Source organism: Miscanthus floridulus, chromosome 5 (assembly GCF_019320115.1).
Source record: "Miscanthus floridulus cultivar M001 chromosome 5, ASM1932011v1, whole genome shotgun sequence".
NCBI lineage: Eukaryota > Viridiplantae > Streptophyta > Magnoliopsida > Poales > Poaceae > Miscanthus > Miscanthus floridulus.
In genome coordinates this window covers 104,719,059-104,732,236 of record NC_089584.1, presented here as the reverse complement: position 1 = coordinate 104,732,236, position 13,178 = coordinate 104,719,059, and the positions used below count along the sequence as shown (strand labels likewise).

Below are 13,178 nucleotides of genomic sequence, written 5' to 3'. Positions count from 1 at the left end.
TGCATGCACAGTGCTATCTTTTGTTTTTCTATATGAACCTGCTGCATGTACAGTAATCCAAACTTAGCAAATAATTCATCTACTTGATCGGATGCCGCTATTCACATTTCACATGGTGTTTCTTGATCTTGAAAGAGACACTGCAAATAAGATGTTTGTCTCTCCTGCCACTTCGCTTCAATCAAATAAATAAATAACTAAGAGCATCTCTAAGACTTTTCAAAACCCACTCTCAATCTAGACTTTTTTTTGCAAGATTGGAAAAAAATCTGTCTCCAACAACTTCCTATCTCAACCTTTCCACACTTAAAAAAAACACAATCCATTCGGGTGGATATATCCGCACGCCTATCGACCGTCAATATGATAGTGGAAGGATGTGGAACGAATAAGTAGTAGGATAAAGATTTTCAATGCAAGTGTACAAGAGAGAAAGAAAGTATAAAAGTGGTTGGAGTGATATAAATAGTTTAGGATTTCTAATGCAAAATTATCTTATATATTTTAAGAGCGAGATTTGGAAATTGTTTGGATGAACCCAACAAACGTGCTCCCAACATTTTTCGGGGAACTCATTGATTTACCAATTATTTTTCAGGGAACTATAAGAGATGCTCTAAGATGTGTGTTGGTTTCTTTAGACTAAAATAAAGTTATTAGTATTCATTCATTCTCTTATTTGTACCATCGTGCATGGTGCATCTATAATCTATTGTGTATGCCACTAACTAAAGGAGGGGGGGGGGGGGGGGGGTGGGGTATATAACCAGCATATTAACTTTGGATGAGAATTTGTTCTTCATTGGTGTGATAAGGTAGAATCTTAGCAGCGCCTAGAACATGGAACATGGTCTTATTCTACGTTTAGGGAACTTCGTTCCCAAACGACAAATGGAAACAATGTGTAACATCATTCAAAACGCAGTGGGAACTAGGACACTCGCGGTAGCGTATTTTTCCTCATCCTCACTTTGTCACTATGAAATTCGATTCTATGGCATGCGTTCTTTGTGTAACTGTCGTATGCACACCGGATGAAAATCTAATGGGCTATAGTGAAACAAGTTTCTACTAGTTGTTCAAGATGAACAACATGCATTACCAAAATGAAACATGTTCCATGTTCTAAGAATATCATTACAATTATATTAGATACACGTTCCGTCTCTTGAACGGACATTACGAATAAAGATATCCCATTGTGCCATATTTTTGAAAATATATAGTTTTAAAGATAATGTTCTATGTTTCACGTCCCAGTTCCTTGATGCTGTCGTTTCGAGAATCTTAGCTGCTAATGCTAAGGGTGGAATAATGAAACAACTATGAGCTTTCCTAAGCCAGCCTCCACATGACGCGATGTATCAAGCTTTTGCATGCAAACATGGACAAATGGAGATAGTGCGCTCATATGTGAGATCCACGCATGTATATAACACTAAAATGCGAATATTCCTGATTCCCGGGATTTAGAACAAATTGCTAGATGGTCGAATTTGGACCGAAAGAGAACTTATAGAACGCAAAAATTGACGGATGAACAAATAAAGCATGATTTGAAGATAAGAGGAAGGAGAAAAGGGAGGCGAAAACAGAGGACACCGCGTTCTAATGGTTCAAAACAGTCAGGCCGGACCACAAACTGACTGACCTTGGCGGCCCAGCGGCCAGCAGCCAGCCATCTTCGGGGGAGATTCTCCGCATCCGCCGAATATCCGCTACGGGACAGCCCCAGGAAACGTGACAAAAACCGTGGTACATGACCTGTGCCGAAACTGCCCAATCTCGTGCCATAAGCACGACAGCATTCCCCTGGAGCAGAACACAACTTGACCACGAACACTATACTAGCAGAGACTGCTGTACTGAACTCCAAATGAGCTAGCTTCAAGTTTTGTGCGTGCATGTATATATGTACGTATGGATCGAAAAGAAAGAGGAAGCCGTCCAATTATTTTCACTTGGTTCACGCAGCCTGATATGCTGCATTTTTACCTTTATAAAAAAGTTAAGGGTAGACCAGTTTCGGTAAACACAGAACACAGAAGTTTCTTTCGACCGATTCCAATCAGAAAAGGAAAAAATCGTTGGCACGTAAATCTTGGCTCGGGTGAACCACGAGGTGTCCGCAGATACGGAAATGCGAAAGCGATTCGACCACCGGTCCCCGAAACGGACCTGGAGTGGATATTCCCTCGCCACCATGCAGAAGCCCAGCATCTCCGGATCCTTCCCAAGAAGCCGCCGCCGACCGACTAGCGCCTTCCTTTCCAATACCAAACCAGAAGCGGAGAAGCCGCATCCCACGCACGGCGCGCCGCCACCGCCCCACCCGACCGCGAACCAGACCAGAAGCTGGCGCCACGCATGGTTTCTCGAGGGAGTTTGGCGAATCACATCGAGACCGGCTCGCTATTCTTAGGCATCTCCGTAATATTCCCCGGCATCTTCCCGCGCCCGGACCCGACGGCCCAGTATATAAGTCCGCCTCCACCGCGGCTCCCCAGCCATCGATCCACCGCAAACAAGCGCTTGGCAACCCACGACGACACAAAGCATCGCAGCCAGCCAGCCCCCGGAAAACCAGCCAGCTAAACCCACCCATACCCATGGCCGGGATCGTGGTGGTGTTCGACTTCGACAAGACGATCATCGACGTGGACAGCGACAACTGGGTGATGGACAACCTCGGCTTCACGGAGCTGTTCGAGCGCCTCCTCCCCACCATGCCCTGGAACACCCTCATGGACACCATGATGGGTGAGCTGCACGCGCGCGGCAAGACCCTGGGCGACGTCGCCGAGGTGCTGAGGGCGGCGCCCATCGACCCGCGCGTGCCCGCCGCCATCAAGGCCGCCTACGCGCTGGGCTGCGACCTGCGCGTGCTCAGCGACGCCAACGCCTTCTTCATCGAGACCATCCTGGAGCACCACGGCCTCCGGGGCTGCTTCTCCCAGATCAACACCAACCCCAGCCACGTCGACGCCGACGGCCGCCTCCGCATCGGGCCCTACCACGCCGCCCCGCACGGCTGCGGCGTCGGCACCTGCCCGCCCAACATGTGCAAGGGCCAGGTGCTGGACCGCATCCTCCGCGAGGCGTCGGCGGGGTCGGCCGCCGGGACCGGGAGGAAGCGCGTCATCTACCTCGGCGACGGCCGCGGCGACTACTGCCCGTCGCTGCGGCTGGCGCGGGAGGACTTCATGATGCCGCGCAGGGGTTACCCCGTGTGGGACCTCATCTGCGAGGACCCCGCGCGGCTGCAGGCGGAGGTGCACCCGTGGGCCGACGCCGCCGAGCTGGAGGAGACGCTGCTGCGCCTCGTCGGGAGGGCGCTCGTGGAGGAGGCCGCGCTGCTGCCGCCGCTCGACTGCAAGCTCGAGTCCACCATGCCCGTTGCCGCGCAGGACGCCGGCATGCCCATCATGCCGCTCGGCGTCAAGAACTGACACCGTCTCTCTGGTTGAGAATTTGAGATTATTGCCGGTTCGGGTTCGTCGCCAGAGGAGCTCCAGCAAGTGCGGGCGAGGCACGGCGTACGATGGATTAGTAGCGTTTATTAACTGTATTATTGACTAATTTTGTGTGCGTGTGGTGTATCCCTCCGGATCGAGCCTGTCGCTGCTGAATTGGCTATGGCTCGTTGTATCTTGCCTACCGACAAAAGATAAAACTAATGGATGAAATCCATTGCGACAAGCAAAAATTCGCGCGCGTGCTTCCCTGTTAAACAGGGCACTACAATTTGTAGCCATAATTACCCAATTAGCGATGCGAAATTCATTCACATTTAGATGCAATCAAGCGTGCGTGATATTGTACGCTTCTGCCATACATTTTGTAAGGCTAGCGTATTCTATGCGGCTTAAATTGTTTTGCTTTTTTGAATCGCACTAGCAGCACTAGGGAGTCTCAGAGTCTGTCTGCACCGATCTCCGAGCTTGTTGCGCGCCACAAAAGACGGGTAACCTGTCACGCATCATATGCCCCGTGAAACTGAAAGATATACTATTCGCCGCAGATCTGCGTTCCATCAAATTTCGAGTACATATTCCTAGGATATGCTCTGACATATCCGCGATCCGCGTGAAAGCAATTGAACTGAACCGGAGTCACGGACTCCCAGTCTCCCACTGTCCCACTTATAAATGTCTATGTTGCAACCCGTTTGTTTAGCCCGACACGAGCACGGTCCGGTCCGAGGTAGCAGGCCGTGTCTGAGCCGTTGCTCAGGCCCGTGGGCTGGCCCGGCACGGCCCGGCCTACGTTAGCCGGCCCGGCAGCGGCCCGGCTACCCCCCCTCCTCACTCCACTCCTTCCCTCCTGGCCTCCCCACGGCCTAGCGCGCTGCTTGACCTAGCGTCCGTCCCTGCCTCCCCCCTCCTCATATATAACGCATGCCGCGGCCGCGGCGGCTCACACCCGAAAAACCTAGCTCATTTCACTCGCTTGCCTCGCCTCGCTCTCGTCTCACGGCTCTCGCCTCGCCTCGCTCTCGGGTTTCACCCTCGCAGTCTCGCTCTTGGCTTTGTCCTCCCCAACTCCGGTGAGGTGACCTCGACGATCTGCCTGCCGCCGGCGAGCAACTCCCTACTCGATCCCCTCCATGCTCCCTCTCCGCCTCTCCCTTCTCCATATCCCTATCTCCCCTCTAGATCTCGGTGACTATGTGAGTTCGTGTCCCCGTCTGCCCCTCCTCCGCCGCTCGCCGTCCTTCTAACCAGTGTGTCGTCTTCTCTAGGTAGCCATCGTCTTCTCCGGCACCGGGCTCCGGTTGTGCAGGTACATTCCTAACCCTAACCCTAACCCTAACCCCGCCTACCGCCGGCGAGCAGCTCCCTACTACTCCTAAGTCCTACCTGATCCCCTCACTGCTCCCTCTTCGTCTCTTCCTTCTCCCTATCCCTATCTCCCCTCTAGATCTGGGTGATTATGTGAGTTCGTGTCCCCGTGTGCCCCTACTCCGCCGCTCACCGTCCTTCTAACCATATTGTCGTCTTCTCTGGGTGGCCCTCGTCTTCTCCGACACCGGGCTCCGGTTGCGCAGGTACATCCCTAACCCTAACCCTAACCCTCCTCTTCTTCCATTGATGAATGGTTTGTGATCTATTCTGATGTAGTGTTTTCCTCCTCCATGTCTTTACGCAGGTCGGTAGCCGATGCGTCGTCCTCTAGCTGTGGCATAGAGCGACCAAGGCTGCCCCGCGCACCATTGAGGAATGGTGCTGGAGAGCCCTCCGCGGTCGAGGACGCCATGGCTGGTGCTGATGACGAGATCGTCTGGCCACTCACCGGCAACGACGATCTCATCGCAATAGGCCTGGCACCTGAGGACGACAACGACACCCAAGCGGACGTTGTTGCCTTGTTCGTTCTAGACGACGGCGGTGGTGAAGGGGCGACGGCGACTGTGACCCCGGTCTGCTCCAACATCTCAACTCCATCTATTGCTGGTACTGGTACCTCTTCTGGAACTGCTGTTGGTAAACGTAAATTTGCTGTGTGGGCTAATTTTGATGAGATCTATGAGACTGTAAATGGTAAGAAAATCTGCACTAAAGCTACCTGTAAAATTTGTAAGCATACTTTGTCTGCTAAATCTAATACTGGCACTGGGCACTTGAAGAGGCACCAGAAATCTTGTAGGTAGAAAACTGATCAATCTGCTAGGGTTCAGTCTAGGCTTACTTACAATGCTGATGGTTCTGTGCATAACTGGGACTATAAACCTAATGTTGCTAGATCAGAATTGTGTCACTTGATTGCTAGGCTTGATTTGTCGTTAGGTATTAGTGAGACAGAGGCCTGGGAGGATTACATTGTCCGTGCTTATAACCCTAGGTTTGTTAAAGTATCTAGACAGAGCACCACTAGAGATTTGAGTAAATTGTTTTCTGAACGTCGTAATATGCTTAAGAATTCTGTGTTGTCTGCTGCTTGCTCTGTTGCTCTGACATCAGACATATGGTCCGATAATGCTAAGGAGGATTACATTAGTGTTGTTGCTCATTTTGTTAGTGCTGATTGGGAGTTACAGAAAAAAGTTATTGGGCTTAGGTTGATTGAGGTGAAACATACTGGTGAAAATATTGCTGAAAGAGTTGCTTGTGTGGTTGTGGAGTTTGGTCTCATTGATAAGATTTTCTCTGTAACTCTAGACAATGCTTCTTCTAATACTAAGGCTATGGAAACTTTGACACCTATGTTTGCTGGTTATTTGGATCCTGATCCTACACCTGAGCCTGTTGATCCTTCTAAGCGTAAGTACAGTCTTGTGCATCAACGTTGTGCTTATCATATCATTAATCTAATTGTAAAATCTGGTTTAAAGAGGTTCAAACCTTACACAGAAGATTTTAGAACTGCTATTAACTTCTTTAATTTCTCTAATCAAAGAATTGCTATGTTTAAGAACTATTGTACTGCTCAGGGTGTTAGACCTAGAAAGTTTGGCTTAGATATGGATGTTAGATGGAATACTACATATCTTATGCTTAAACACTTGGTTCCATATAAGCATGTTTTTTCTGTGTTCATTAATTCCAATTATGGCTCTGAATTATTGTCTGCAAGGCATTCGTATATAGCTAAAAAGATATTGGAGTTTCTGGAACTATTTAATGACTCCACTGTTGTTCTTTCTGGTGTCTACTATCCAACTAGTCCACTTATCCTACACCATCTGCTAGAAATTGCTTCTCATTTACATGCAAGTGAAAAGATCAAAATCTAATTGTTGTTGTATATCCTATGAAGACTAAATTCCTTAAATACTGGCAGCATATACCTCTGTTTTATTCATTTGCATTCATTCTTGATCCTAGAGCTAATATGAGAGGTTTATTTAGAGTCCTAGAATTACTTAAAGAGAGCACTGCTTGTGATTATACTTCATATTATGCTGATGTGAAAACTAAAATTTACAAGTTATTTAACAAATATGAGAGAAAGTTTGGTGCAGCTAGGAGTCAAAGGGTTGCACAGCCTGCAAGCCATATAGGTAAGAGAAAATAGGAATGGGAAAGAATCTTTGGAGGCCCTGGATCTATTGTTGGTCCTTCCCCTGCCTGTCCCCCACTTTATGTGCTTCTACTGCTAATGAGCTCTCAGTTTATCTGGACAGTGACAATGTCACTGCATATGAGGATGATTTTGATTTACTTCTCTGGTGGCGTGACCACAAACTAATCTATCAAATCCTATCTATAATGGCTAGAGATATTATGTCTATTCCTATTTCTACTATCTCTTCGGAATCATGTTTTAGCTTGACAGGAAGGATAATCGAAGAGCGGCGACGCCGCCTATTGCCTGAAATGGTGGAGATGCTGGCCTGCATAAAGGATTGGGAGTTGGGAGAGAACATATTACAACATACTGTTGACAACCAAGAACTGGAGGACTCCTTCAAGAATCTATACCTCGATGATGATGTAGATGGGGCTACTGGTACTGCTGGTGCTGGTTCATCTAGGGCTGGGGCTGGGGCTGGTACATCTAGGACTAGGGCTGCTGTTAGTTAATCTGTTATCTCTATTTTGTATCTGTCATCTGTGACTGACAAGTGTGACTTGGGATCTTTGAACAATGATGGAAGAGTTATTAAGAGCTGTGCTGCACTCTTTTTCCCTTTCAAGAGTTTCTCACAAGGGTGAGTTTTACCTAGAAAGGTTTTTAATGAGGCAGCATTGCACAAACAGCTCATTTATCTTATCTCCTTTGGTGCCTTTTGTTTTGTTGGCTTGGATTTGGTCATTTGGAGTTTGCTAAGTTCTTGACTTAGAAGTTAGAATCTATGTGTGATCGGTTTGTGGCTGAGTGTTGGTCTGTTGGATGAGAATGAGAAGAATTTTGGAGTTTGCTTAGTTCTTGACTTAGAAGTTAGAATCCAAGAAGAATTTGTGATCAGTTTGACAGTTTGTGAATCTATGATTAGTTTTACAGTTTGTGACTTAGAAGTTCTTGACTTGTGAGTTGAGATTTTGAAATTTGAATGAATGAATCTGTGCTAACTGTTGGATGAGAAGAATTTTGAGGTGACTTACGATCGCTGGGCTTTGGGCCAGCCCGACCCACAGTTCTGGCCGTGCTTCCTGAGCCAACACGGCATGCGCTTGGGCCGAAGGCCAGGCATGACGCCCGAAGGGGCACGGCACGGGAGGCACGGCGTGCCGTGCCGGCATGACCACCTGCGGGCCGTGCTTGGGCCAAAGGCCAGGCATGACGCCCGAAGGGGCACGGCACGGGAGGCACGGCGTGCCGTGCTGGCACGACCACCTGCGGGCCATGCTTGGCCCGGGCCCATGTCAGGCCGGGCCAGGCCGGCCCGTTGGCTGTAACACCCTCGGTGTTACATTGCACTGTTTTGCTAAGCATCGCATGAGCATCATGGTTTTGTGCATATGTGTATCACATGAATTATAAAGCAATGTTCGGTCCTTGAAACATTTATATGAAACATGAAAGCGAGTGTTATGTTTCGTGTCACATAACGTTGTTTATTATCCTAATCAATATTTTTGTCGAAACAAAGAGGTTATAAAACATTTTGTGAACGGCGATAAACATGGGCGGTCGAGGACAAGGACAACCCGCTAGTACATCCCGTAGGTCAGATTTGGAATTCACCGCAAAATCGTTCGATTCGACGTCGTTCGCGTAAATTTCAGAAGAGGTCGACAAAGCCACTTTTGGCGAGCTTTGTGGATGCGATTGGCTTAGGAGGTAGCGCGATGTCATGACTGCGGTTGATAGCTTGATGTACCCTCTTGTGCATTGAGCAATTAGTTTAGCGTTTGGAGCATTGCGTATAAGTTTTCTAACTGCTTTAGAAAGCGTGCACGACACATGGCTTAGCCCTAGGCGCGGTCACCACCCGCTGCTGGCTTGCCAGCACCCACTGCCGCGCAGGCCACGCCCGCTGCCACGCCGGCCATGTCCCACCGCTGCGCCTATGCACGCGCGCGGTTCTAGCGCTGCGCGCTAAGGCCGTCTGCCTCCGCTACTAGCCACGGCCACCGCTGCTGCCCGCTGCCAGTCACGGCCACCGCTGCTGCTCACCTGCCACCACGGCTAGCTCGCCCTGCATGCCGAGGCGTAGGTCTTGTTGTCATGCCACCGTGAATGCGACGCGAGCAGGCCCTACGCTACTGCCATTGGCTGCTTGCTGCCCTCGCTGGCGCATGGGTCACCTCGCCGGCTAACGCGCTGCGCTAGGACGCCGACCGAGCTCTACCGCACCATGTCCTACCCCGCTTTGGCCGGAGGCGCACCAGGTCAGGTGCTACACGCCGCCAGCGACCAAGCCGACACTACGATGTTGACTCCACTTGGCTTCTTGCGCGAAGGACGACAGCCTGACTCCACCATCACCTCCACATCACTCACACTGTGTTCCTTGTCTGGCGCTGCCTGCTGCGATGCCATGCCAAGCCTCGTCGGCTTGCAGCTGCGGCCGTGTGGATAGTCGCCCGGGGCATGTCCCGCTATCCCCTTCATGGTGTGTGTTGGCTTATTGCATTGACAACCGCAGCTGGACCAAGCCAAGCCACGCTAGGGCCCCCCTGCCTCTGCTATCACCATGGCCGCCGAGGCGGCTCCTTCAAATTCGTCGTGGCAGCAGTGCCTCGTTTCAAATCGAGTACGTTTTTGACTCTGCTAGGTAGCTATCGATGTTTCACCACCGATAGCCTATCACAGGGGTACCCGGGGTAGTTTGTTTGGGCTTCAGCATATGCAGAACTCGATAGTAAACGCAAAAGACAATCGATTTATCCTGGTTCGGACCCTCGATCATGATCGAGTAATAGCCCTGCGTCCAGTTGGCGTTAGCCTTTGCGTTGGATTGATTGTCAAGTGTTCTCTCTCTAACTCTCTTCTGCTCCCTTCCTTGTGGGGTATCCCATGGGTCCCACATCGACAAGCCCCCGAGCACTTCATGGTTGAGCTCTGGAAGCCTCATCTTGTTCCTTCAGGTCTTGCCGAGCAGGAACAAGCATCATCCGAGTGCTTTCCTGAGTGAAATCGTGTAGCGCTTCATGGGATCTTCGAGTGGTATGTTTTTTTTTTGAAGAAAAAGTACATCCGTCTAGGTGTAGCCCCCGAGCCTCTTGCTATTTGGAACAAGGAGCTAGAGGGTCTTGTCTTGAAATTGTTTTGAATCTTCATCGAAGGGCTCCCGAACATATACCCAGGTTATTTATCAAAAAGAACTCGCATATAGCTCGGTCCGGGTTCTTTTTGTCGTGAGGCCTTGAAGTGGTTTGTCTTGAAGAAGTCTTCTTGGTGACGTGCACTTTTTCGAAGAAAAAAGTGCACTCACTGAGTGTAGTCCCCGAGCCTCTTGCTATTTGGAACAAAAAGTTGGAGGGTCTTGAATCTTATATTGTTTGAAAATTGCTGTCTTAAAGAAGTCTTCTGAGTGATGTGCGCTTTATTTGAAAAAAGTGCACTCACTGAGTGTAGCCCCCGAGCCTCTTGCTATTTGGAACAAAGAGTTGGAGGGTCTTGAATCTTAGTTGTTCAAAGAACTGAAAGCCTCTCCTGTTGCAGCCCCCGAGCATATATCCGGGTTCTTTTATTCAGAAAGAACTCGGATGCAGGGTCTTGGCATATTCTCTGGTAGTCTACTGTTGTCAGATATAGTTGTATAGTGGTGGTTGAGTGTAAATGCTATTTGTTCACGAGTTGTACAGTGTTGGTATATTCTTTCTAATATGCTCATCCTTGAGTACTGTTCTTTCATGCCTGAGTCCTCTTTCATTGAATTATGTCTTTTCACTGTGTCATTTGTTAGGTTTGTTCCATTGGTGCTCCTTGTCCATGTGCACCGCTTCTTTGGTCTATAAATACCCTCCTGGTGTGCTGTTTTGATTCATCGAGCATTTTGTTGCGTGGTCTAAAATCTCCGTAGTCATGAATATGATAGTTTCTGAAGTAGAGCAGCCCCAGGCGTATCTTGTAGTTCTTGTATATCTTGTCATAGCTAGAGGGAGTCTTGTGATAGAGATTAGAGGTAGACTAATCTCATAGCGGTATTGTACCAGGAGGCACATGGCGGTAGTTGGAGGAAGTCTTGTGATGTGGGATACGTTCCTTCATCCAGCAGTTCTGGGTAGATCCCCCTTGCCTACCCTATGACTGTCCGGTGTAGATCAACGCCTGATCCAGTGTCACATCGGACTTGGGTAGATAGATGCCTGCTGACCTTCCCTGGTCCATGTTGTCCCACCGTGCTGCTGACTTCTACCTTGGATGTACTGCGTTCGTCCTTTGAAGAAAATAGTGTAGCCGAGTGCGGTTTGTTCTACCAAGTAGCAATTTGGAACACGTAGTCGTTCCAGAGCCTAGTTGTGTCTGGGTTCCTTTTTGCTATCTTGATCGTCGTAGTACCGAGTTTGTTGGGTCTTGTAAGATGTGTAATCTTGTAATTTTTGAAGCTATTTGTAATGGAAAGAATCTTGTCTTCTGAGTTTTCATTCTTTTTCCTGCTTATATCCTGGTTGTTTATGAGATTCCTGAGCTCTTTCTATAAGAACTGAGTTCTTGTGTTCCTTGTGAGGTAACCCTTCGTTGCTTCATGGTTGATGAGTTCTTTTTGTAGCAATATGATAACTCTGCCTTGGTGCTGGATGGATAAGTCTGAAATATGCCCGTTGAACTGTACCTTTGTGTAGAAGTGTGATGTCCATCATTTCAGCTGTGTCAGTTGTGTTGGAAAATGGACCATTGCGTTCTCATGCCATGTTTAAACGGGCCTAGTGGGCCACGTTTTTATTGCTATAAAAATCTATTTAAAGGCCTTCTTTTTTCTTTTTCTTTGCTGCCCTGCTTTTGCCTTGAAACCCTAGTCCTCAAAACTCCACCGTCGACATTAGCGCCGTCATCTGAGCGCCGCTGTCTGAGCATCCTCATTTCCTAGTGCTTTATTGCTTTCACTAGTATATGGGTAGGAAGAAATCAGCGAGCAAGTCCCAGGCGACTTTTGTAGACGAGAAGGCATCGCTTTCTATGATTGAAAATCAAGAATTCATGGCCATGAGGGCTGCTTAGAAGATCTAGCTGGCTTTGACTACGACTGAGGATCAGTTGCGTGAGCTTGTCAGTGATTACCTGATCTAGGACAAGGACATTGCTGAGTGGAAAGCTCCAGGCCAGCATCGGGTCCCAACTCTAGGCCCTGGTGAGATTGTTCTTTTTGTCTCCTTTATCCGTGCCGGACTCTGCCTTCCTACTTCTGCTTTTCTTCATCGATTTCTTAGTTATTTTGGGACTAGCTTGAACCATCTTACTCCCAATGTTGTCCTTCATCTTTCTGTTTTTGTTCATCTTCGTGAAACTTTTCTTGGAATTCCTCCTTCTCTTTCTCTCTTTCGTTACTTCTTCCGTCTGAAGCCCCAACCCCGCAGCAATGACACCCATGTTCTTGGTGGCTGTGGGATTCAGTTTCGTTAGGGTCGTAAGAGTAAATTCTTTGATTATGACTTGGTTGATTCTATGAGGGATTGGCGTGCCGACTGGTTTTATGCCGCCAATATGATTCCTCCTCTTGCTGTTCATTCTAGTTCTGGTCCCGTGGTTAATGATCGATGGGAAAAGAATCCCCTGATGGTGAATGAGCTCCAGGCGATCTAGCCGTTTCTTGAGAGGATATGTGCTCTGAAATAGCAAGGCTTGACCGACTTCGGGATCATTTCCAGTTTTCTCCACCGCATGTTCAACCTCTGAAGGAGCGAGAGAATTACGATTTTGAATACTCTAGGGCGAAGGATCCTTCTCGTATGGTCCCTGCCCTTGAGTTGACTGGTGAGAAGGTGCTTGAGCGCCTTCAAAAGATGTTGAAAGGAGTAAGTGTCGTCCCACATACTATCCCTGAGTATTGTGCTAACAACCCGCCTCCTGCTGTGAGTTGTTTTTTCTTATGCGGGTACTTTTCGTATTTCCTTTGCTGTCTCCACTTTTCGCTTAATCTTTCTCGTTTGGTTGTTTTACTCTTTTATAGGAATTGGGGCGCAACTTCGTTGATCCAATCCCCCTTGATGATTGCCCTGCCATTATGGAGACTAGGGAGAATCTTGCTGGGGCATCTTTAACCAGTAAGTTTCAAACCACCACGATGTTTCCTGGTGTTTCTTCCGCATTTCTTGACACATATGTAGAGTATGTTCCTTGTCCAGTTC

At 48.5% G+C, this 13,178-nt stretch overlaps 1 protein-coding gene across 1 annotated transcript; it reads left to right on the top strand.

Annotated features, from left to right (window-relative positions):
• The first annotated feature begins 2,488 nt into the window (after nt 1-2,488).
• Nucleotides 2,489-3,787, top strand: LOC136450380 (inorganic pyrophosphatase 1-like). The gene has a single exon (XM_066450784.1). It carries the CDS (start codon nt 2,610-2,612, stop codon nt 3,447-3,449), a length of 840 nt encoding a protein of 279 aa, XP_066306881.1. The 5' UTR covers nt 2,489-2,609; the 3' UTR covers nt 3,450-3,787.
• The last annotated feature ends 9,391 nt before the right edge of the window (nt 3,788-13,178 follow it).